This window comes from Xenopus tropicalis, chromosome 7 (genome assembly GCF_000004195.4).
Source record: "Xenopus tropicalis strain Nigerian chromosome 7, UCB_Xtro_10.0, whole genome shotgun sequence".
NCBI classification, from domain to species: Eukaryota; Metazoa; Chordata; class Amphibia; order Anura; family Pipidae; genus Xenopus; species Xenopus tropicalis.
The window spans coordinates 17,161,724-17,188,600 of record NC_030683.2 but is presented as its reverse complement, the minus strand read 5'-3'; the positions used below and the strand labels follow the sequence as shown (position 1 = coordinate 17,188,600).

General features: G+C 40.0%; 1 protein-coding gene across 2 annotated transcripts in view; it reads right to left on the bottom strand.

Annotated features, from left to right (window-relative positions):
* Window positions 1-26,877, bottom strand: part of cabcoco1 (ciliary associated calcium binding coiled-coil 1) — an 88,296-nt gene that overhangs the window by 53,666 nt on the left and 7,753 nt on the right. The window contains exons 3-5 of one of the 2 annotated variants that reach the window (XM_002939544.5): window positions 11,281-11,450; window positions 9,652-9,796; window positions 4,246-4,318 (exon numbers count right to left, since the gene is read on the bottom strand). In XM_002939544.5, coding sequence (XP_002939590.3) covers window positions 4,246-4,318; window positions 9,652-9,796; window positions 11,281-11,450 — 388 coding nt within the window. The remainder of the gene's footprint in view (window positions 1-4,245; window positions 4,319-9,651; window positions 9,797-11,280; window positions 11,451-26,877) is intronic. The other variant, XM_031906397.1, reaches the window with a different exon arrangement.

Here is a 26,877-nt window from a genome sequence, read left to right as displayed (position 1 = left end):
GAGAGATTTATAAAAAAAAGCTGAATGAGGACACAAAACATCACCATTTATTGCATTCCCAATAAAAATGAACTGATCAGTAATAGGCTCCTGGTTATCTACATAATAACAAAATCTATGCATAATAATTAGTACTAACATTGTATGAGGTGCCAGAGATAATGTTTTATCAAGCATCAAACTACAAATCAGTTGTTCCAAAAAATTATTATCATAGAGCAATACTGAGACTTCATCTGTTGAGGGGATGGCCAAATAATTCCCTACCACATAAACCATGATATGAGTAGGAAGCCAGGTTATACATACAACAATAATATTATCATACATGAGCCCACTGAGGGAACCAACCATGTGGCAGGTAATAGACAAAGCATTAGACTGAAGGTCCACACTTTATGAAAAGTTTTTCTGAGCTCTTCGCTCCCTGAGTTCAAATCAGATGGGAGGGAACACAGAAAATGAGAATGTACTGTACAGTCACAATTGTTCCCATCCAACCATCATGCATGATTTTTATGCTCATTTTATGCTCCTATGATTCTTCTCTGCCAGAAAAAAAGGGACACTTTGCTTTCTACTGGGCCAACCTCCTACACCCAACTTTTTATGCTAACTGTACGTTTTAGCAGACCCCCCCCCCCCACCCTTTGGCTAGGATACCATTGGGGCAAAAGTGGGGAGCCGTTACAAATACATTAAGTTCTTTCATTCCCATTTAATTACAGATAATAATAAAGATATAAAGTCATTATAGCTTACTCTGCTATCTTTCAAAATACACTGCTGAAATAAAACCTAAATCAGTGGTTCTCAACCTTCCTAATGCCGTGACCCTTTAATAAAGTTCCTCATATTGTGGTGACCCCCAACCATAAAATTATTTCTTAGACCATCGGAAATATGTGTTATTAAGGTGACCCCAAAGGGGTCCCAACCCACAGGTTGAGAACTGCTGACCTAAATGAAAGGGAGCAGGTTTCCATATTGTATGTTAATTAAATAAGCAGTAACACCCCCTATTCATACCTAACTTTGTTTGTAATATAGAATATGAAAAGGTAATTTTCCCAGTTCTGTCTTTTACTCCCACGCTACTTCCTGTAACAGTTAGAGCTGCATCACTTCCTGTCAGCTGATCTCTGAGGGAGCACACAGCCCATCACTAAATGGTGGCTCAAGGGAAAGGATATAAAAGGGCAATATTTACTCATTTATATATTCCAGTTTGGCCAGATTCTTTAATAGGTCACTTAACATAATATAAACTGTCTGTTGGTGAAGTATTCATTCTGGGGGTATAGTTTTCCTTGAAGTGTTACTGAATAAAGTCTACAAGTTAAACTTGAAACAGGAATGGAAAAATACTAACCTTTGGCAACCTGGGAATAAGCAGCCCAGCTCTTATATCTGGAAAGATTATTATAAGTGCTCCATCATGCAACGCTACATCAACAATATCCTCTCATCTGTAGAGTTTTTGATTTGTATGATTTCCATAAAACTCTCCTTCATACACTGCAACATAACATCTTCCAAATGGACCCATGAGTCAACCCTTTTTAATGTTTTCCATAGCAGAAACTGATGAGTAAATGCTACACTTTATTTCCAAGCCCGTTATATTGCTTTAGTCCAAGTCTCCAAAGGTTATGTTTTTTTTGCCGTTGGACCATAACAGAGCGATATTTAAAGGTCTCTAATGAAGAATTTTATCACAGCCATTATGTTCTTTTCTCTGTTTTATAGTATTAATTATCGCCAGAGAGCAGTAACATCTAGTTTTACAGTAGTTAAGAAACACTGTTTGTTAAGCTAAGTAATCTCATTATTTTCATTGTAAAATATTCTTGTGAAGCAAGAACATTTTTTTTCCCCTCACTGGAGAAAAGCTTCAATAAATCCAGCTTTTCAAAGTGGAGATGTGCCCAAACACATTTCACAGCTTGCCTCAATGTTTCCAAGGTGGTAAGCCAACGCAATAAACCGTAAGAAGCCAGATTTAGCTTTTGGAATGGTTGCCATGTTTACAAATAGTATTCAGTCTCAGGTAACTGCATTACTTCTGCATTATGACACATATAATCTCCCTGGAAGGTTAATGAGCGAATGTTAACAACCGCGCCGCGTCTAGAAAGTTGAAAGTCAATGCTAATGATTTAAAAATAATGGAAAGTAAAATGATTCATCTAAAATATATCACATTCAGAAGGCATCGTTAAAGCTATAATGTATCAAGCACAAAAAATCATTACATGATATTGTGGAATTTATCTGAAGCTATAAAGGTTATTTATTTGCTTAGTAGCTATTGTACCACCGAGCATTTTGTAACATTTAGGAATACATATCATTTTTCATACAGTAAGGAGAAACTATAATCAATTATATACTTGTTTTAAATCTTCAACTGACAAATATTAGGAAATACCTAAGGCAGATTAATGATATGTGTCAAGCTTATTTTGTATTTAGCAGTCTGTAACGAAGTCTGTGTTTTCCATTGCCTCCTGCCCCCAGACTTGAAGGACCTATGTGCTAAAAAGATTCTGAAACAAATGAAAATACTCGGGGTAAATATTATGCTACTACCAAACACATCTTGGAACCTTTTGTTTTAGGGTTAGATAAATGGTAATTGTGTCTCTTTAAGGTCCCCATACACTATGTATGTCGCCAAGCGAGCGGATCTTCACCCGATATCCCCACCTACGGGTGGGCGATATCGAGTAGCAAGTGGCTTAAAAAAAAATAATCAGATCGGATTATATTTGCGGCCATGGGGTAGTCGGTTCGGGGGCCACATCAACGAGCCGATGCGGTCCCCGATCCGACTGGATTTTCTAACCTGGCCGATCGAGATCTGGCCAATTTCAGGCCAGATATCGGTTGGCCAGGCTGCTCGTTTCTACCCATACACGGGCCCATTAGCTGCCGAATCAGTCTAAGGGACCGATATCGGCAGCTACTATCAGCCCGTGTATGGGGACCTTAAGTCCATCCTGAGTACAAGTCAAGGATCCATGTCTCCAGTTTACAGTTATTGTATGTCCTAAAAATAAATTTCCATAGCTACATTGGTGTGGGTATTTTTTTCTACACCATGAAAAACAACTAAAGTTAACTGAAAGTTTTGTTGGTGTGAGAAGCATTATATGGAAGCCATTGAAAGCATGTTAGGGGAATGTACCTTTAAGGCACATCAGTGTTGGATTACCATAAGGGCAATTCAGGTGGTCAACTGGGGTCCAGCAGCATGGGAATTGGGACAAGGCTGGGGCAGATCAGGGCATACCTAGGGAGGGTCAGTGGCAGACCACTGCCCTGGCCTTCCAAGAATTGATTCATCACGAGGCACAACATGCCTGGAATGGCTGTACATGCTGGCAAATGTCAGGGCGAAATGATCGTATTAGCCCAATATTGCCACCTTTAGGTGGGCATATCGGGAGAAGATCCGCTGGCTTGGTGACCTCGCCAAACGAGTGAATCTTCCCATGTATGGCCACCTTTAGACACCTTTGTTCTCTGGGGGACTGTTTGGACTTCTGTGCACCTGAAATGCTGTGGCCTATCTTGTGTCTTGGTTCAGATCTGAGGCACAATCACTGAAATGGGAAAAGATCCGCTGGCTTGGTGACCTTGCCAAACGAGCGAATCTTCCCGTGTATGGCCACCTTTAGACACCTTTGGTCTCTGGGGGACTGTTTGGACTTCTGTGTACCTGAAATGCTGTGGCCTATCTTGTGTCTTGGTTGAATGAAAATGTGTCTGTATATGTATATGCTTCATACATTTTCTTTTCTTGGGAATGAAGCTCAAACAATAAGTTTAATTCACTAGAAAAAAGTGTGCCATATTCCTATATCTTTTGTCACCAAGTAAAATGATATGAGAAGGTAAACTAGCTCTCTCACTAGTCTAAGAATTTATAAAAATCTGTCTACTCTAATGACAAATTTGTGCATTTTGCCAAGTTAAACTGGTTGCTTGTTTATACACTAAGCTGCAGTTCAAAAGTTCAGTATTTAGAGGTAGCTGGCATAAATGATCTATATCAAATGCCAATTACTTAGTAGTTTAAAGAAAGAACTGCAGGATGAACAGACCGATTAATTTGTGATTTGGGAATAGAAAGGGGAAAAGAAACAACACATAAGCAATGGTTAACTGGGAAATGCATTATACTGTATTTTGCACTTATACATGAACAAACAAGTAGGGCGCTGTTAGTCCCGTACATACCTCTGCCCCTAGCACCATCACATCCCTTGGAACGCTGAACATACATTCATAGAGCTTGTAATGTTGAAATAAACTGCAAAGAAAATAAAATTATTGTTAAATTTTGCACTAGAGATATACAGACATTTTATCTTCATGTTCCTTTTGTCGGACCAACTTGGGTCCTTAGCTTCCTCCAAAATCTTATCCTAATTGGCCTCCCTGCCTTGGGTCCCTTAGGAGACCTAGCCCCATATTTTTGTTCTAATGTACATAAAATAGAATATAGACATAGTAGAAAGGAATGTTAGACTTCTGATTTCAATTATTGGTTTAAAATGTATATTTCTATTGCTGCTTACTAATATAATATGCCTGTTTATGATATAATTAAAACCACAGAGTACTCAGAGTTTAAAACACTAATGAGTTAAACAGAAAAATAAACACAGTTATACAGAACAGACAATAGTATATGCTTTATTAAGGATTGACTTTCTATTTATTGTAACCACTGGTGAATGTAGGCAAGAAATACTGAAATATTTGAGCAATGGCATCATAAAATGCTATAGTATGTTGAAAGTTAGAAGTAGGACATCCTTTTCCTGCCAAAGGAAGAATGAGTCCATGAAACTGATTATACTCAAACATTTAAGCTATTTAAGCATTACATTGGCAGTGCTGTGGTTCTGGGTCAGGTTCTGACCAGGGCACAGTCTGCATGGATTCTTTATGTTCCTCTTGTGTCTGTGTGGGTTTCCTCCCATGGCCAAAAACATGCAAGTAATTTCATTGGCTCCAGACAAATATTCTGGTAATATATTTATGTTGTTTTCATAGTGTTTAACCAGAAGAAAACATGAATAAATTAAAAGCCATGTACTCAGTGTACACATCTCAGTATAAATAGTTACACAGTTAAATTGTGTTGAAAAAAGGCAAAGGTCCATCAAGTTCAACCCTTACAAGTGAACCCCAGTGCACATTTATACACACACTCTAACCAACTATATATATACTCACATATATAATCTATATAAACCAATATCTATACAGGTATGGGACCCCCTATCCAGAAACCCATTATCCAGAAAGTTCCGAATTACGGAAAGGTCATCTCCCATAGACTCCATTCACATTTTTAAAAATTATTTCCTTTTTCTCTGTAATAATAAAACAGTACCTGTACTTGATGACAACTAAGATATAATTACCCCTTATTGGGGGCAGAACAGCCCTATTGGGTTTATTTAATGGTTAAATGATTCTCTTTTCTCTGTAATAATAAAACAGTACCTGTACTTGATCCCAACTAAGATATAATTACCCCTTATTGGGGGCAGAACAGTCCTATTGGGTTTATTTAATGGTTAAATGATTCCCTTTTCTCTGTAATAATAAAACAGTACCTGTACTTGATCCCAACTAAGATATAATTACCCCTTATTGGGGCAGAACAGTCCTATTGGGTTTATTTAATGGTTAAATGATTCCCTTTTCTCTGTAATAATAAAACAGTACCTGTACTTGATCCCAACTAAGATATAATTACCCCTTATTGGGGGCAGAACAGTCCTATTGGGTTTATTTAATGGTTAAATGATTCCCTTTTCTCTGTAATAATAAAACAGTACCTGTACTTGATCCCAACTAAGATATAATTACCCCTTATTGGAGCCAAAACAATTCTATTGGGTTTAATTACTGATTAAATATTTTTTTCAGTAGACTTAAGGTAGGAGATCCCCTTATCCGTAAAACCCCAGGTCCCGAGCATTCTGGATAACAGGTCCAATGCCTGTACTAATGGTAGATTTTAGTATGTATCGTGGTAGGTGTGGAGTTTACCCATCATAAACAGATATTTACCTAGTCTTCTTTTGAACTGCCTAAACATACAGTAACTGCTGAGCACATGTGCCTAAATAGATCAATAGGTCAATAGAACACAGTGATTAGATGATATACCTTATTCATATTGAATTTATGGGAATATTTAGGTCAATATTCTGTAGAATTATTTACCTCTAGCTGTGCTCACAACTCGATTTGCCTTCTGAATGGGCTTCCTCTATGCTACTGAGGTGGGACTGAGCTTAGTTTAAGTATTCTTGTTCTGGTGGCCTTCTTCGTCCTCATTAAACTCTTTGATATATAAGGATAACTAGGTTGGGAAATGTGGTGCCACATTTAAGTTTAAATGAAAAGCCATTTAGAAAAAGGCTTATATAAAATGATAGGAAGATTTCCTCCATTATATTCCCCATTTTCCGTGTGAAGAATCTAGTGCTTCATAATATAAATAAACATCTCTGCTCTCACCACTTCTTTCATTAGTCAGAATGGTCTTGGTGGTCTATGCCTAAACAGTCTAGCTACTGTGATTCAACCATGTACAGGTATGGGACCTGTTATCCAGAATGCTCAGGACCTGGGTTTTGCAGATAAGGGATCTTTCTGTAATTTGAATCACCATACCTTACATCTACTAAAAGTCATGTAAACATTAATTAAACCCAATAGGACTGTTTACCTTCAATAAGGATTCATAATATCATAGTTGGGATCAAGTACAGGTACTGTTTTATTATTACAGAGAAAAGGGAATCATTTAACCATGAAATAAACCCAATAGGGCTGTTCTGCCCCCAATAAGGGGTAATTATATCTTAGTTGGGATCAAGTACAGGTACTGTTTTATTATTACAGAGAAAAGGGAATCATTTAACCATTAAATAAACCCAATAGGGCTGTTCTGCCCCCAATAAGGGGTAATTATATCTTAGTTGGGATCAAGTACAGGTACTGTTTTATTATTACAGAGAAAAGGGAATCATTTAACCATTAAATAAACCCAATAGGGCTGTTCTGCCCCCAATAAGGGGTAATTATATCTTAGTTGGGATCAAATACAATGAACTGTTTTATTATTACAGAGAAAAACTAAATCATTTTTGAAAAATTCGAATTGATTCAACTTCACAACTCGCCATAACTAGCTTTTGGACTGAACCCCAAGGTAGCCCCACAGTATGGGAACGACCGCTACACAAGGAATCTAAAGCTGCCATTAAATAAATATATACTTAGCTAATCAGGTTTGTCAGACTTTCACTCAATTTTTTTCGGTGATGATTTGCTATGGTTGTGTTGCTGTAGAACGAGCATGGAACTCCTCACGCATCCATGAGGCTAATCAAGTTTGGCGTCTAGTGCTCCAGATTTGATAAAGTAGAAAAGTACCTCATGATAGTGAATTGTTTCTCTGCCAAGTCCATATTCCAAAATGATCGGAAGTCATAAATGGTTTGTGGCAACAGAACAAAAACATCTAGCAGTTTAACAGAATGATTGATAGCGGGTTTTTTGTCCCAAGCACGTTTAAAGCAGCTTGAGTTGTGTAAAGTGTATTTGCTAAGTAAAATGACACCAGCTTTGTTTGTTTTTTGAGCAAGAAAAGGTAATTTGTAGACATTTCTGTTTGTTATAATAATACATGATTTTAATGAAAATTCACACACAAAGCTTTACATAACAAGATAATATAGCTTATTTAATATTTAAACCCAGTACAAAAGGACGCCGGGGTATCACACTCCAGTAAAAATAAGAAACTTGGAATTTGAAACCTATTTATTGCATTTCATATCAAAAAATGGTAAATAATTATAGATTAATGTCACTTTACAAAAATACTTTGTATGCAGGATATAATGGTACATAATAGAAGGAGAGCAACAACGAATTGAGTGCCAAAACAGAGGAATTACATTTTCCTTTACATTTGTGAGCAAACAATTTTTATTTGTTAATGCTTTCCCTTTTCTCTGTAATAAGAATGAACCTTGTACAGGCATGGGACCTGTTATCTGGGAAAATCCTAGGTCCTGAGCATTATGGATAAGGGATCTTTCTATAATTTGGATCACCATACCTTAAATTTACTAAAAAATCATTAAGGGTAAGAACCCACAGAGGGAGTCTATTACCTGTGATAGATTGCTGCTATCGTAGGCATGTAACCAATCCAAAAAGGGTTTCCACCAGCAACAATTCCACTGGTGGAAAGCCCTTCACATTGCTTTGGTTTCCAAAGTTGCATAAAGTTGCTTGCGTTTGGGATTCGGCCAAGATTCACCCTTTTTCAGCAGGATTTGTATTGGGCGAATCCATGCCTCTGGCCAAACTGAATCAGAATGCTTAAAATCATGTGACTTTTTGTCACAGAAACACGAAAGTTGAAAAGTTTTCACTGTGTGCAAATTAGGAATCAGATTCTGTTCATTTTTCAGCCAAATCTTTTGCAAAGGATTCAGGGTTTGGCCTGATCCTTAAATAGTGGATTTGGTGCATCCCTATAGTTTCCATAAGAAAAAGATCCTCTATGCATAAAACTTTATTTCCAAATTCTACATAACTGATTAATCACTGATAAGCTATGGGTGCAATCAACCATATTGTTTTTGCGTTGATAAAAACACAAAATGCCATAAAACAATGCACATATTAAAAGTATACAGGGGCCAGATATATTTGATATAATTCTGTGTTATCTGTTCTGCCCCCAATAAGGGGTAATTATATCTTAGTTGGGATCAAGTACAGGTACTGTTTTATTATTACAGAGAAAAGGGAATCATTTAACCATGAAATAAACCCAATAGGGCTGTTCTGCCCCCAATAAGGGGTAATTATATCTTAGTTGGGATCAAGTACAGGTACTGTTTTATTATTACAGAGAAAAGGGAATCATTTAACCATTAAATAAACCCAATAGGACTGTTCTGCCCCCAATAAGGGGTAATTATATCTTAGTTGGGATCAAGTACAGGTACTGTTTTATTATTACAGAGAAAAGGGGAATCATTTAAACATGAAATAAACCTAATAGGTCTGTTCTGCCCCCAATAAGGGGTAATTATATCTTAGTTGGGATCAAGTACAGGTACTGTTTTATTATTACAGAGAAAAGGGGAATCATTTAAACATGAAATAAACCTAATAGGTCCAGCTAGGGATAAGGGATCCTATATCTGTACACCATTGTGAGTGGACCTGATCAATGGCCTTGGATTTTCTAACCAGCCTGATATCTGGCCAATCCCCAGCCAGATATAATTTTTACCCCATGCATGGGTCAATAAGATGCTGACTCTAGAGTCTAGAGTGGCAAGTCAGCAGCTAATGTAACCCATTCATGCATCCAATACATATTATTTTACCTCTATATTAAACAATGTTGATATCATTTAGCTAAAGATACTGCTCATACAAACAAAAATGGTAAATTGCAACTGCTATATGTCTATGACTTCATAGAAATAGTATTGTAAATGTGTAAATGATTGTAAGTGTTCTTTTTAAAGAACTAATAACGATTTGAAGCATTACATGTCACATAGTTTCTGAATTTAATGAACATACCTCATTTGAAAATAGCTGATGATGTCTTTGGCTTGGTCCACATTGAACAAAGCAAGGATTCCCTTTTTGCCAGGATGACTTTGCCCTATGCCAGTCAGCAGTCTCCCCAGGTCCTTTAAGTGCTCTTCCAGAGACATTTTTTTGGCTGAAACGTAAAATTCATTCATTAGAAATAACATTTCCAGCTGGTGGTGCTGATAAGTCTGTCACTGTTACCTAATAAACTGTGGAAGGGATACGCATGAATGAGCGCAGCTCTGTAAATGAGAATGTAAAGGGGTTACCAATACCAACTGGTGTGAGGTTTAAACCATCATCACAGGGGTCCATGATGAATGTAAATATTAGTAAAGTTTAAAAGTAAATTTATTTTGGACATTAAAAATTGTGCAAACTCGATTCAATTGTAGACGATCCTGTTAGTAAGCCATCAGTTGGTATGAAATTTAATAGAAATTAGGACCCTGCTTCTTAGGACAAATGAAACTGTGACATACAAATAATTTAAAGAAAAAGGAAAGTCATTTTGGCATTTTACTGCCGATAGATTTGCCACATTAGTGCCACCTAGAACGCTATATCTATTCGGCAGAAAGCTTTACCATACCTGAGTAAACAGCCCTAGAAGCTCCCTCTGATAGCAGCTGCCATTTTAGCTTGGTCTCCTAGCTTCCTGCTGCAGGGGGAAGTGAATTCTTATGCATTCTTATGGGAGGGAGCAGGATAAGGGAGGGGGAAAAAGAACTAAGCAGACTCAAGCCCCAAACCTGAAGGAGCCCTAAAAGAGAGGAAGTCTGATATGGAAGAACATGTTCCCAAAAAAGGAGACAAGAAATCCTGTGTTTCTTTTGATAGAGGAGTCAGTGCAGCGTTTCTGTGAGTGCTTATGGCTGTATTTACATAGACCTTTCTGATAAAGCTTACTTAGCTTTTACCTTTCCTTCTCCTTTAACATAAAATGTTTAAAAAATCTTTTGTCTGGAAATAACACTATTTGGCTTATTTATCAATGTTCCAGTTTTTGAATTTGAGAGTTTCTTTTTTTACTTTGATTAAACTCCCATTTTAGAAAAAAACTTGTTTATTACAAAATCTGACAATAATGAGAAACTTGATTGAATAAAAATATTTGAGTTTACAAACTCAAAAAAACTTGAAAAACTCTCGGATTTTTTTGCATATCAAACATTCAAGTTTTTGAACGATATTTCCAATTTTGGAAGTTTTAGCGCAAACAAATTTGAATCAAGGAGAAAATTTGAAAATTGATAAATCACCCCCTATACCCCTAAAGCAGGGATCCCCAACCCGTGAGCCACAATTAAATGGAAAAAGTATTGTGGAGAAAAACAAGTATGAAAAAGGTTCCTGGGGGTGCCAAGAAGAGTTATTATTGGCTACTTAATAGCCCCTATATGGACTGGCAGCCTACAGAATCCTCTGTTTGGCATTATACTTGGTTTGTATGCAACCAAAACTTGTCCCCAAGCCACAAATTCAAAAATAAGCCCCTGCTTTGGGGGCACTGAGAGCAACATCCAAGGGGTTGGGGAGCAACATCAGGAGCTACTGGTTGGGGAATCACTGGTCTAAAGAAAGCAAACACTGCAAGAAAATGACTGTACTTACTCTCTAAATTATCCAGCAATAAATACAACAATCCCATAAAATCCACAAGTTGCTCAGGGGTAAAGCTCATCTCTTTCCCCCAACAGAAACCATCCACGTAATAATCAAGCAAAATGGCTTCCTTTAGATTTGTTTGTAGCTCTTTAAAATGAAGGAACTCTTCCATTTTCCTGCAATAAATAAAGCGATAAGCGATGAGTGCAAGTACAGCCGGATGCGCCAATCACTCCAACAATCTCATAAACAATTACTTTATAGCGCACACAAGGGAAATCTGCGCAGCTCCGATGACAGCATCCAGGAGATTTGGTTAAACATTTCCTTACATCAGTTATTATGATTTGATGTGTGTTTTATTATATAAGGAAATACGTTTGAGATGTTTGTATCTCAAAATGATGATTAATGGCAAAAGGTATCAATATTTCAGCTACATACTTTACAATATTCACTCGGAGACTAGACTGAAAAAGATTTCTTACAAAATATTGATTTTTTTCCTTTTCCTTTAAAGAGAATATATATGCTATTTATAATTAGGGTTTATTTGAAATGTATAATGATAATACAGTAGAGGGTTGGCCAAATGTTTGATTGCCATTTGCCATTAAATCTCAAGCTGGTGAGCAGAAGATCACAGCTTCTTTAGAATATCATTGTGAGAACTTTTGTTTTTATTTACTAAAAGTGAGGCATATAGGGCAAACATGAGGGCGAATAAAAATTAGAATAACACACCATCTGATCCTTATAATAAAAAAACACTTACTGTGGAGATAGAAAACACTTACAATGTGAGACACAATGGATAGCAGGAATAACTTGGGACCTTTTGGGATGAATGACGCAATGAGCTTCACGTGTTTTCTCATAACCTGACTTCTTTTGTTACAGATGATCACCATAATAGCATTATGAATATACAATTCATACAAATGGCTACCATCAATATACATATATGCACTGTCTTATTGAGTTAATGATGGGCTACACCGGTGATCCCCAACCAGTGTCTCAGGGGTAACATGTTGCTCCCCAACCCCTTGGGTGTTGCTCCCTGTGCCCCCAAACCAGGGAGTTATTTTTGAATTCCTGACTTGGGGGCAAGTTTTGGTTGAATAAAAACAAGATTTCCTACCAAATAAAGCCCCCTGTAAGCTGATAGGGTGCATAGAGGCCCCTAATAGCCAATCACAGCCCTTATTTGGCTCCTCCATGAACTTTTATGGTGCTTGTGTTGCTCTCCAAGTCTTTTTATATTTGACTGTGGCTCACGAGTAAGAAAGGTTGGGAACCCCTGGATTATGCAATATGTAACTTGGGCAAAAGGGAATGTATTAGGAATCCACTATTTTAGGATCCAGGCAAATCCCGAATCCTTTACAAAAGATTTGGCCAATTACCGAACCAAATTTCAATTTGCATATGCAAATTATGGCAAGGAAGGGCCAAACAACAAAGACAGTTTCACGCGTGGTGAAAAAATAAATTAAATTATGTGTTTATGTGATAAAAAGTCACGTGATTTTAAGGATTCAGATTCAGTTTGTCCAGAAGCATGAATTCAGCTGAATTTGAATCCTTAAAATCACGTGACTACTGAAAAAGATCTAATCTTGGCCAAATCCCAAACTGAATCCTGGATTTGGTCCATCCCTAGAACTTACATGTACAGGTATGGGATCCCTTATCCAGAAACCCATTATCTAGAAAGCTTCGAATTATGGAAAGCCTGTCTCCCATAGACTCCATTTAAATCAAGTAATTCAGATTTTTCTCTGTAAAAATAAAACTGTACCTTGTACTTGATCCCAACTAAGATATAATTACCCCTTATTGGGGGAAGAACAGCCCTATTGGGTTTATTTCATGGTTAAATGATTCCCTTTTCTCTGTAATAATAAAACAGTACCTGTACTTGATCCCAACTAAGATATAATTACCCCTTATTGGGGGCAGAACAGCCCTATTGGGTTTATTTAATGGTTAAATGATTCCCTTTTCTCTGTAATAATAAAACAGTACCTGTACTTGATCCCAACTAAGATATAATTACCCCTTATTGGGGGCAGAACAGCCCTATTGGGTTTATTTCATGGTTAAATGATTCCCTTTTCTCTGTAATAATAAAACAGTACCTGTACTTGATCCCAACTAAGATATAATTACCCCTTATTGGGGGCAGAACAGCCCTATTGGGTTTATTTAATGATTAAATGATTCCCTTTTCTCTGTAATAATAAAACAGTACCTGTACTTGATCCCAACTAAGATAATAAATTCCTTGTTGGATGCAAAACAGTCCTATTGGATTTAATTAATGTTTTATTGGTTTGTCATGAAGATCCAAATTACAGAAAGACTCGGAATACCCTTGGTCCCGAGCATTCTGGATAACGGGTCCTATACCTGTACTTAATATATTGTAAAATCTCATAATTTACATTGGTGCCATTTTGGAGTCAGCCACTAGATGGCAATACTCTCTTTATGTATGGATACCTACGTACCCAGCCAAGCTGTAGAGCCAGTAAATGTTAACAGGGATTTAAATGTTTGCTATGATCACCTATATGTTCACTTATATATTCACCTGAGGAAGGCTGGATTTTCTGCAATAAAGATACTATGGGGAAGTCATAAGCTGCTTTGTTAAAATTTCTTCAATATTTACAAGTCATCTACAGATGGACTCAAGGTTATCGTTCTTTATGTTGTAGTATTAAAGGGAGAGCCCAACTTGGCCCATATTAAAAGCAGCAGTATTCTACTACAATTTACCAATGGGCTTCCTTTTTTATTTTATTTTTTTTTGTTTTTGAATCCCTAAACTGTTCTGCCCTGTCACTCTAATGCTTGGAAACTCCTAAGTGGTTGCTAGGGGCTAGCAAACAGGAAGCAGTTGATGTCAAAATGAAAGATTAATACTAGAGGGCCTAGGGTTGCCACTTTTTTTCTGAAACAATACCAGCCGTGGCGGGGAATTGAGAGGGGCAAGGTTGTGACATAAATGGGCGGGCCTGTGATGTCACAGTGGCGGAGTTATGACATGAAGGGGCGTAATGGAGCCAACGATTGTGGATTTGTGATATGTGTGAGTTAAGTATTCTAGCTATGAATGGGGAAAAGTGGAGCATTTGAGGATTTCCTTGTTATTACAAATTTACCGCCAAGTACATAGCCTGTAACTTTGCAATATCAGCCCCATGGCTGGTGTAATTCCGGCAAGGTGGCAACCCTAAATGGGCCTGAAATAGACAGTAGGTAAGTTGCAGGTCAGAAAGAGCCAGAATATGTAGGCTAAATGGTATGGTGGGTAAAACAGGTTCATCTATAACATCTATAACAGAGAACCCCAACCTTTTATACCCGTGAGCCACATTCAAATGGAAAAGGGGTTGGGGAGCAACACAAGCATGGAGAAGGTTCCTGGAGGTGCCAATATAGGAGTTATAATTGGCTATTTGGTAGCCCCTATGTGGCCCGGCAGCCTATAGGAGGCTCTGTTTGGCTTTACACTGGGTTTTATGCAACCAACACTTGCCTCCAAGCCAGAAATTAAAAAATAAGCACCTGCTTGGAGGCCCCTGGGAGCAACATCCAAGGGGTTGGGGAGCAACATGTTACTCATGAACCACTGGTTGGGGATCACTGGCCTATAACATAGTGAAGATTTTCATGAAAAGGTAAAGGGGTGATTTAGCAACATTAACAATTTATTTTTTTTTCCTCGTTTTTTTTGCACTTAAAAAACTCTAATTCGAGTTATGGCTTGAAAACTCGAATGCCTGTTATTTAATTAAGTGCAAAAAAACCTGAAAACTCGAATTTAAAAATGTGCCGTCTAAAAGCTTGCGACTTTCTAAAGAAGCTAATGGGAGTTGTCATGGGCGATATTCTCAAACTCTAATTTTTCAAGTTTTTAGAGCTCATAAATATATTATATATAAATATTTTCACCAGGCATGGATTCACAGTGAAATTGCGCATTTAGCCATTGGCTATTTGTTTGCGAAACTTCCATAAAAGTTTGCCGCGGAAAAAATTGGGCACGTTCATGTAAAAAAAGGGCACAGCCGACAAAAAAAAAAAAAAAGACGCTGCTGACCAAAAAAAGATGTGGGCAACAAAAAAAATTGTGCGACAAATTTTATGGCGAAGCAAAACGGGACAGATTCGATCATCACTACTCATGAACTCAAAAAATTAGGGTTATTCTAATTTTTTATTGAAATGAATTTTCCTTATTAATAAATAAGAGATTATTCAATATGCGAGTTTATTCCATTTATAAAAGCAAACAAATTCATGAAAATGTATAAATAAGCCCAGAAGCATCTGCTTTAAGTGAATTCTCAGCAACTAAGGGGCACATTTACTAAGACACGAATTCGAATCCGAATTGGGAAAATTCTGATTGGAAAACGAACATTTTGCGACTTTTTCGTATTTTTTGTGAATTTTCGGCGCCTTTACGACTTTGCGGAAATTGTCGCGACTTTTTCGTTACCAATACGATTTGTGCGAAAAAACGCGAGTTTTTCGTAGCCATTATGATGCGCTCGTATCTTGTCGCGACTTTTTCGTATTGAGCGCTCGTAAGCGGCGGGCGAAACTTTCAGACTTAGCATGATTTTGGAAGCCTCCCATAGGACTCAATGGCACCCTGCAGCTCCAACCCGGCCCAAGGAAAGTCTCCCATAGGGCTCAATGGCACTCTGCAGCTCCAACCCGGCCCAAGGAAAGTCTCCCATAGGGCTCAATGGCACTCTGCAGCTCCAACCCGGCCCAAGGAAAGTCTCCCATAGGGCTCAATGGCACTCTGCAGCTCCAACCCGGCCCAAGGAAAGTCTCCCATAGGGCTCAATGGCACTCTGCAGCTCCAACCCGGCCCAAGGAAAGCCTCCCATAGGGCTCAATGGCACTCTGCAGCTCCAACCCGGCCCAAGGAAAGTCTCCCATAGGGCTCAATGGCACTCTGCAGCTCCAACCCGGCCCAAGGAAAGTCTCCCATAGGGCTCAATGGCACTCTGCAGCTCCAACCCGGCCCAAGGAAAGCCTCCCATAGGGCTCAATGGCACTCTGCAGCTCCAACCCGGCCCAAGGGAAGCCTCCCATAGGGCTCAATGGCACTCTGCAGCTCCAACCCGGCCCAAGGAAAGTCTCCCATAGGGCTCAATGGCACTCTGCAGCTCCAACCTGGCCCAAGAAAAGTCACCATACTGAAGCTCGAATGAATCAGAATCTTTCGTACTCGGCGCAAAAGCTGCGAAAAAGTCGGACGCATTCGGCCCGTTCGTGAGTAAGTAAATGGGCCCCTAAGTGTAGCAGTGTTCCCTATACAGTACAGGGTACATCTACTGCCCCCACCGCCTCTTTAAAAGCCAGAAACACATGCTGCAGAGTTCCAGTAGGCAATCAGAGAGAAAAAAAAGCCCATAGCCTTAGGACACTGTGACAAGGACAAAACAAAGGTTCTGTAATTTACAGAGCCAATTAAAGTTAAATGTAGCGAAAATGAAGTGAATAAACAAACAAAACAGATACATTGGATTAAAAGAAAAGGGTGTGAGACGGAGAAATAGGTAGTTATTTTAATTGTTTCATTTCAAGGCTGAGTTTTAATTTATTTCCGCTCTTAAATGTTGATGGATCCACTTAGCACGGCGGAGATGCGGCGCCCCCACCCTCAGCCCCAGGAGCTGCACTGGTTCTTATAGTGGGAACGACTGCGGGCTGAGCCATAAAGCTGGGATTGCTCCATTGTTGGGCTGAATGCGGGATATGGAGCTTTATCGCTCAGTCTTTGTGATGCTTATTTCCTTTTTACAGATGAATGTTTCAACTCCAAACAAGTTTATGACTAAATTTATGGCCCAATTGACATTTATAAGATTACCTACCCATCATTTTAATGAACTGCGAGCAATCTTAAAAATGAGTATTGGATAGGAATGGGCTCCGTATCGCTTTACATGTGGAACCTCTAACGCAATTTATTTACTTTGTTTAACGAAGCATGATCGCTTTTATATCCATCAGCGTGTGTACAACATCAATAAGTACAGTAATTGAATTCTGGGCTCGGTAAATGTTACAGGGTTTGTGGCTGATGCTTTGCAGAAAACGCTTTCAGCTGCCTGCGATACTTTTATGTCGGGGGAAAATCTGATATGGGAGCAAACAAAGGCAAGCGTGGAAAGTCAGAATGCAGTGGGAGGGCCGTGGAACAACAAAGCCATTGTGGCACTGGTACTAATCATTATTGGGGCAAAGTATGCACCAAATTTAAACAACATGTAAACCCACACACAAAAATGTAACCACCAAACAACCACTTTAAAATCTTTCAATACCCGCCACTCTGGTTGTTCAAAGGTTAATAGTAAGGCTGCAGCATCCATTTAATTACCCACTCCGCCCACTACCTTAGGAATTGACTTTGGCTGTTGGCTCCTGGGCATGCTCAGTTCTTCCCAGCTCAGATTACTAAACACACCCACCATTCTAGCAGCCAATGAAGACATGGCATTGCTGGTTCCCACTGGGGATGCACCGAACCCAGTTTTCCGTATTTGGACGAATACTGAACTGAATCTGAGTTAGCATATGTTATTTCGGATTTGGATGGGGTAAATGTCAGCGTGCACACACAACGCGGCAAAAACTTTCCACTTTTGTGTTCACGTGGTGACATTTAACCCTTCCAAATCCTAATTACCATGTGCTAATTAGGATTTGGATTCGGTTTGGCCAGGACCGTAGATTCACCCGAATCCGAACCCTGCCGAAAAAGGCCGAATCCTGGCCAAATCCCAAACCGAATCCTGGATTCGGTGCATCCCTAGTTCCCATAGAAACGTTGCTCTTGCTGTCTGCTCCTATTTTTTCTCCTAACCTCCTCTCTTGAGCTCAGCTAAACCATCACAATGCTTAATCAAAGCAGAACTTTTTATCAAAGGAAGTTCTGCCTGTGTAAGCCTGCATTGTTAATGAAATTTACGCTGAATGAAGGCTTTGTGCACATATGCGTCTGCTGCTGCCTCTAACTCTGGCCTTGCACATTAGATCAACAGCAGCAGTGAGTGTTGATTGGTGAGAAAAAAAAGAACTGCCCAAAGGGGAGTGGTTGGTGGGAGAGAGAGTTGTTGCAGAGCATAGAGGAGAGGTGTCAGGCTGGGGGAAGACTCGGCCATGGACTATATTGGCACTTTATTACAGTATGCCTTTTTTTCTTATTTTTTATATTCAAGTACATAATAAACTGAATATCACCTCTTTTTCCTTATTTAATGTATTGCCTTAGCCATCTTGTGACTTGTGATTTCATTTTTGCAATATAGAGAATTAAAAAATGTCCACTATGCTGAATTCTTGTAAGAGATCTATGGAAGCATAGAGCAATTATATGCATAGAAATATACCCCTTTGGTTTTTTTGGGCTAAAAATCATGAATTTAAATATTGGTTAAAAAAAAATATCATTTTCTATATGTATTAAAACATTGGCATCTAGAAGCATGCAAAGTCATGTAGAAGTCAGTGGGAGCTGTCCTAGGCAGAAGTTTTCTCGAGCTTTGCAACCCATTAAAAACTATGCAAAAATTCACGCAAAATTGTGAAAAATTCACAAAATGTATTAGTCAATAGACATTTTTTCGTGTGTGCAATTTGTTTTATGTCCAACTTTTTTCTCACTCCAAATGCATTGAAGTAAGGGGGATTTTTTATTTTTTGGCAGCGTTTTTTTCTGGGAATTTTTGTGAAAAACTGTGCCATGAATCTATGCCTGACAAACAAAATTTGCTCATCGCTAAATTTGAAGGTATTTGAGTTTTTTGATGGTTTTATTCTATCATTTTTTAATTCAGATTTTTTAATAAATAAAGTAGCATTCACATTTATTTTCCAGCAGGAAAACCCCCCAAAAATTACACAAATAGAAATTTTGATAAATAAGTCTCCCATAATATTCATTTCCTTGCAAGGATGAAGACACACAGAGCTACTAGTAGCAGCTACTTGTCACGGCTACTAAAATAGACAATGCTGATCATTTACTGATAATTGTCTCTACTGTAGTGTGTTTTAGCAGAGGCAATTCTCAGTATTATCTATGGCAGGGGATTTTCTGGCATTTAGTACTCCTGAAAAAGTAGCTGCTACTAGTAGCTCAGTGTGTCTTCACCCTCCATTGTCTCTATGGGGCCCATTCATTAAACTTTTTTTTTTTGAGAAAAAAAACAGATTTTTTCTAACTTATAGAACTTTTCATAATGTCCACATTCATTTTGTTAAAATTCCACGACTTTTCGTTAACTTCCACGAAAAAGTCATATTTTTTGCAAAGACTACGACCATTTCATTATTCATTCCAGCTTTGGTATCGTGACTATCTTTTGTCCAGCTTGGAGCTGTAGAGTGCAATTGAGTCCTATGGAAGGCTTCCAAGATCATGCACTGAAGGTTTCAAACCCAGAAATGTTCTTGCGCCGTTTACAATCGTTCAGAATCGAAAAAATGTGTGACTTTCGGAACGCAACCACGATATTTTCGTACGACCGAGAAAATAATTTTCGTGACATTTTCGAACATCAGAAATTATTGTGGTTACTCTGAATTTTTTGCAATCACGATTTTAACCACAAAAAAATTGTGGTTTAATGAAAGGGCCCCTTTGTGTAATTTAGCAGAGGCAATTCTCAGTATTGTCTATGGCAGGGTATTTTCTGGCATTTAGGAGTCCTGAAAAAGTAGCTGCTACTGGTAGGTCTGTGTGTCTTCAACCTTCATTGTCTCTATGTGTAATTTAGCAGAGGCAATTCTCAGTACTGTCTATGGCAAGGGGTTTTCTGGAGTTTAGTAGCCATGAAAAGTAGCTGCTACTAAGTAGCTCCGTGTGTCTTTACCCTAAGGGGCCAATTTACTAAACAATTTTGAGATAAATTCCTATTTTTTCTAAATTATAGAACATTTTGGAACGTATGTGCAAAATTTTGTTAAAATTCCATGGGTTTTTGGTAAATTTCCATGAAAAAAAATTGTAATCGAATACGAACATTTTGGAATTTGTTAACGCTTTGGTTACACTTTCATCGGGACTATCTTTGCGCCAGGTATGATCTGTCGAGTGCCATTGAGTCCTATGGAAGGCTTCCAAAGCCAGCAACGGAAGGCTTCAGGTTTTCGTGGCGTTAACACACTTTTCGGCACAAATATTTTGTGACTTTCGGAACGCAATTGTGATATTTTTGTACGAATGATAAAAGCATTGTCGAGACATTTTAGAACTACAGAAATTATCGTGGTTACTTCGTAATGATACCATATTGCGCTTTGAGGCCAGAAAAAAAACCCCTTCTAGTAGTAAATGTGCCCCTTAGTCTCTTTATGGTGAGGTTGTGGAATACCCTACCCTACCTGGTGATGCCGTGCCAGCAGATTCTATTAATGCCTTTAGGAGGGGATTGGTTGACTGATATCCAAGGCTACGGTGATCTCAGGGGGGCAGTAGTAGGGGCACTAGGTTTAGCTTTAATACCCCCACCTCTTCCATATTAGATCAGGCTCCAAATAAAAAAAAAGGGGGAGGGAGGAAGTTCAATCTTTGTGATACTTATTTTCTTTTTGCAGACGAATGTTCTTAGCTTCATGTTTATTACTGAATTTATGGCCCGAGTGACATTTGTAAGATTACCTACCCATCATTTTAATGAACTGCGAGTAATCTTACAAATGAATATTGAAAACGAATATGCTTCATATCTCGTTACATGTAGAAACTCGAACACAATTTATTTACTTTAACGAAGCATGATCGTTTTTTTTAATCATCAGCTTGTGTGCAACATCGATAAATATAGCCATGGAATTCTGGTGTCTGTGATTGTTATAGTGTAGCACAAAAAGATTGTTTAGAGGAAATACTTTTAGATTTCTACATTATTTTTATGTCCAAGGAAATCTGATACAGAAGGAAACCTGGCAACATTTCTGGTTCTAAGCAGATCTGAGAGAGGTTTGAGATTTGACACCAGCGCATTTCGCGCGCTGGGATATTCACCAGATAATGGGCAAATACCGTTATCTAGAAAGCTCCGAATTACGGAAAGGCCGTGTCCCATAGACTCCATTATAAGCAAATAATTCAAATGTCCTTTTTCTCTGTAGTAATTAAACAGTAACCTGTTTTTGAACAATGAATGCAACGATTTGATTGGCTGCCATGGGTTACTGCCCACGGGCAAATCTGCCAGGTATTGATAAGTGGCCCCCAAAGTGTGCAAACCTTAAAGGAGAAGGAAAGGCTATGTCACTGGGGGTTACCAAAATGTTAGGCACCCCCCCAATGACTGTAATCGCTTACCTTTTACCCCGGGCTCCTGTTGGGACAAAACCACACCAGCCCAGGGTAGCTGCCAGCGAATGTCTGCCTAACCTATGCCCCCCCCCCCCCCCCCCCCCCAGAGATTTTTACCTTTCCTTCTCCTTTAACAAAAGCAGAGGCGGAAAGTGAGGTGAAGAAGGAAAAAATAACATCATATGCTTGTTTTTTTGCTGATTTTCTCTAATGCTTTTTTACCTTTCATTCTGCCCAAACAATGACCTGCTAATGTACAGGCGGGAGCTGATAAAATCTAAATCAGGAGTGTGGTGTTCATGCAATGGCAGATGTGTGTATTATACTGACAAGGTGAGAAAAGTGTTATATTAAAGTTTCCTTTTATAGAACAGACCTAATTGGTGCCAAACTGGCAACAAAAGCTGCCCCCTGTTTAATCTACCGCAATAATCTGGCTTTGTACTTACAGCCAGAGTTATAAAATAATGTGGCCCCAAGTAATGCACTAAGCCTAAAGCCCAACACCAAAAGAAAATAATATATAAAAATCAGAGGCTTTCATGCTGTTTATGAACTGCAACTCTAGCACCCCTCAACAATGGTTGGAGAATTGCAGGATGGATAATGTATACACATTACTTATACATTTTTGAATAAATAGCAAACCGCATAACAAAACGAATTGAATTGCATTTCTAAACAAATAAATAATGATTATAAACTGAAATATTCATATATTATGACATATTTATAAATATTGTTTGCAACAGTGGCAGTGTTCTGCAGCATAAAATATAAATGTATTAGAATGGTACGGCAGGCACTTGATAATATCTCTTGCAATGCCTGGGACTCAAGATATACAGAAACTCAGCACTAGGTGGCGCTTTAGTTCATCAGCTAAGCAAGCTCAAACCGTTTCCACTTATTCCTGTAAGGGTAAGGTAAATGTGCACTGGAAAATAACATGCAAAATAGATTTAGGGACAGATTTAATAAAACTCTAACATTTATCTTTTTTTTTTTTTTTTTTTATAAAAATGCGAATAAACTCATTTCCATTAATGTGATAAGTTGCAGAAAAGTCATGGAACTTGACACATTTTCGTACAAAAAAAAAAAAAAGCAGTGTAATAAATCCAAAAAACCTCTTAAGTTTCGAAGCAAAGAAGGACCCTCCAGGGAAGCGAAGATACATCTGACATTGACTTAGCTGGCCAATTGTTGGATTTTTAGTCATTTTGTCGCATAGTAAATATCATAAAAAGTGCAACTTTTTTTTCTGCAACTTTTAGTGCTAAAACATCTGAGCGTTAGTAAATGGTCCCCTTAATGTTTACAAAAAAGGGTGTCAAAAGGTTCCCAAGGCTAAACATCCCCATGGTTAAATGCACGCACAGTAAAAATTTTCCACTTCCGTGTTCATGCAGAAACAGGTCCGTGGATCCGGCCGAATCCCAACCCTGCCAAAAAAGTCTGGCTGAATACCGAGCCGAATCCTGGATTCGGTGCATCCCTATTTATTAGAAATCATATGGAGGAAACAACAAAATCAACCAAATACATTCATATTGGAAAGTTGCTTAGGATTTTTTCTTTTATTAGGGTTGACATGTCCTTTAATACGACTGAACCTATGGAGTGCTAGTCACAGTCTCAGGTGGAGTCAAGAGGCCTGGGGGATCGTTGGGGGGCAACGATTTTTAATATATAAAAAATGAAGAAGATCCCCCATATATATTGTGCTATAATGTGGTCAGTCCCACAGGTCCCATACACAGGGGCCCACACTGACAATATCCTCTGTGTAGTAGAGTCCAGAAGACAAAAGTTGGATTCTATCCTAACGTGTGCTCTTTTAATAAGCCAGATAGGAATGTCTGCCAAATCCTTTCCAGTGAAAAGTAAAAAAAGGAAGGATAATGGCTTTGGCTGACTGAGGGGCTGCATTAGGAAGGCTGCTTAATGCAGAAAAACTACAGCAAATTAAAGATGAAAAATGATGCCTAGAAATGACTAACGTCAACATCAGAACAATGAACTTATACTCATACGTTCGGCTTTGGCTCAGGCAAACTGTTCTCTGGAAAAGCATTTACCAGCCTGGGATCATGTTCAGTCTGTGTTAATATAAAACATGATGTAATGTACATGTGTATATACTACCAGAGGATTTTATAAATTATTTCCCCAACTGTGTAAGCTAGGCACATAAACTAAGCAGAATCCCACCTAAAAAGATAATGCCACCTATATTCTATGCATCTGTGTGTGTTAGGCACATAGGCCTAAATACTTCTATATTATATTGATTGGGTTGGTAATTGAGATTGGGGACTCACAGAGAGGGGTTCACTCAGAGCAGGGCACAGGGCAGGAAGGCTGACTGTGTGAGGAACTCCCAGAGGGGCTGGGGGTGCTGCCTGCCTGTGTGAGGAACTCCCAGAGGGGCTGGGGGTGCTGCCTGCCTGTGTGAGGAACTCCCAGAGGGGCTGGGGGTGCTGCCTGCCTGTGTGAGGAACTCCCAGAGGGGCTGGGGGTGCTGCCTGCCTGTGTGAGGAACTCCCAGAGGGGCTGGGGGTGCTGCCTGCCTGTGTGAGGAACTCCCAGAGGGGCTGGGGGGGCTGCCTGCCTGTGTGAGGAACTCCCAGAGGGGATGGGGGTGCTGCCTGCCTGTGTGAGGAACTCCCAGAGGGGCTGGGGGGGCTGCCTGCCTGTGTGAGGAACTCCCAGAGGGGATGGGGGTGCTGCCTGCCTGTGTGAGGAACTCCCAGAGGGGATGGGGGTGCTGCCTGCCTGTGTGAGGAACTCCCAGAGGGGATGGGGGTGCTGCCTGCCTGTGTGAGGAACTCCCAGAGGGGCTGGGGGGGCTGCCTGCCTGTGTGAGGAACTCCCAGAGGGGATGGGGGTGCTGCCTGCCTGTGTGAGGAACTCCCAGAGGGGATGGGGGTGCTGCCTGCCTGTGTGAGGAACTCCCAGAGGGGCTGGGGGTGCTGCCTGCCTGTGTGAGGAACTCCCAGAGGGGCTGGGGGTGCTGCCTGCCTGTGTGAGGAACTCCCAGAGGGGCTGGGGGTGCTGCCTGCCTGTGTGAGGAACTCCCAGAGGGGCTGGGGGTGCTGCCTGCCTGTGTGAGGAACTCCCAGAGGGGCTGGGGGTGCTGCCTGCCTGTGTGAGGAACTCCCAGAGGGGCTGGGGGTGCTGCCTGCCTGTGTGAGGAACTCCCAGAGGGGCTGGGGGTGCTGCCTTCCTGTGTGAGGAACTCCCAGAGGGGCTGGGGGTGCTGCCTGTCTGTGTGAGGAACTCCCAGAGGGGCTGGGGGGGGCTGCCTGTCTGTGTGAGGAACTCCCAGAGGGGATGGGGGTGCTGCCTGTCTGTGTGAGGAACTCCCAGAGGGGCTGGGGGGGCTGCCTGCCTGTGTGAGGAACTCCCAGAGGGGCTGGGGGTGCTGCCTGCCTGTGTGAGGAACTCCCAGAGGGGATGGGGGTGCTGCCTGCCTGTGTGAGGAACTCCCAGAGGGGATGGGGGTGCTGCCTGCCTGTGTGAGGAACTCCCAGAGGGGATGGGGGTGCTGCCTGCCTGTGTGAGGAACTCCCAGAGGGGATGGGGGTGCTGCCTGCCGCTGCACGGAGCAGAGGGAGCCGGGACCAAGTGAGGAGTCACCCAGAGAAGTGAGATACCCAAATGAAGGGTCACCCAGAGAAAAGGTCTCTCAGAGCAGGGCACAGGGCAGGAAGGCTGCCTGACTGTGTGAGGAACTGCCAGAGGAGCTGGGGGTGCTGCCTGCCGCTGCACGGAGCAGAGGGAGCATGACCATGTGTATGAGTGCCGGAACAACAAGGCTTGGTGAGAAGCCAAAGTGAGCCAGAAGCTGGTGAGCTGGTATCCCAGGAGGGGAGAGACAGCAGGGCTGAGTGGGTAGCCTGAGTGTTCATGAGTGTGAGAGTCACCGGGGTTGAGTAAGAGTTACCCTGGAAGGTGAGAGCTCTGAAGACATGTTCATAGACATGTTTGATGAACTGTTTGCTGGTGAACTGTGATGTTTATGTAGGGAGGAGTTTGCCCCAAATAAACTTTTTGAGAGAAAAACGTGATGTCACAGGTGGTGTCCCTGTCTCTTGTGCTCCTGATCCTCTGCCTACCATAGCTAATTCCCCCAAAAATGATGTGTGCAGGCAGTCAGCATGTCACTATATATATTTTTTGTGTGTGTGTGTGTGTGTGTGTGTATGTATAGATAAATGCATTTATTATAGGATGTATTATAGGAAAACTATACCCACAAACAATATAGGCACAAACAAGCTCATATGTAAAACCCTGCTTCATCTAAATAAACCATTTTCATAAAAATTTACTTACTATAAATGTACTATATTATACATGCTAGGCCCCATCAGCCAATGAATGGGCAGAGTTCTGCCTTTTGCTGCCACACTACTTCCTGTTACAGTTAGAGCTGCATCACTTCCTGTCAGCTGATCTCTGAGGGAGCACACAGCCCATCACTAAATGGCGGCTCAAGGGAAAGGATATAAAAGGGCAATAGTTGCTGATATATATATTCCAGTTTGGTGAGATTCATTAACAGGTCACTTAACATGATATAAACTGTCTGTTGGTTAAGTATTCATTCTGGGGGTATAGTTTTCCTTTAACTGCATTTATTTCACAGAGTTTGTACATTCTTTACCTGGACCTTTCCCGTAGCTAAAGATTGAGAAGAAATAAAAAGTGGAATGACGTCTCTGTTGCATTCTGTACAGGGCAAATATAAAGGTGGTTATTGAAGCCATTAATCACTATTAGAAAGCTTGGCGCCTAGGATTACATATACAGCATTCAGGTTAATGATGCAGTTGTGGCTTGGGCTGCAATGAAATACAATTCTTAGCAAGGTTTATTGCATATTCCAAGCTGCACAGTCGGCAAGGTATTGTCTGAATTTATTACTTGTTAGCGAATTGAAAAAGGCAAAGAATTCTGCAACACATTCACACTGGGGGAAACCTAATAAGCAAACGAGGACAGACATTGTACCAGTGATATTCTAATAATACTGTAGTACGGGTATAGGTTATCCAGAAACCCATTTAATAATAAAAATTCACATTATATATCATTAAATGTCTTTATCCCAAATAAGTTGTAATGAAGCCTTAATGGAGGCAAAACAATCCTATTGGGTTTATTAAATGTTTAAATTCATTTTAGCAGACTTAAGGGTGAAGACACACAGAGCTACTAAAATAGACAAT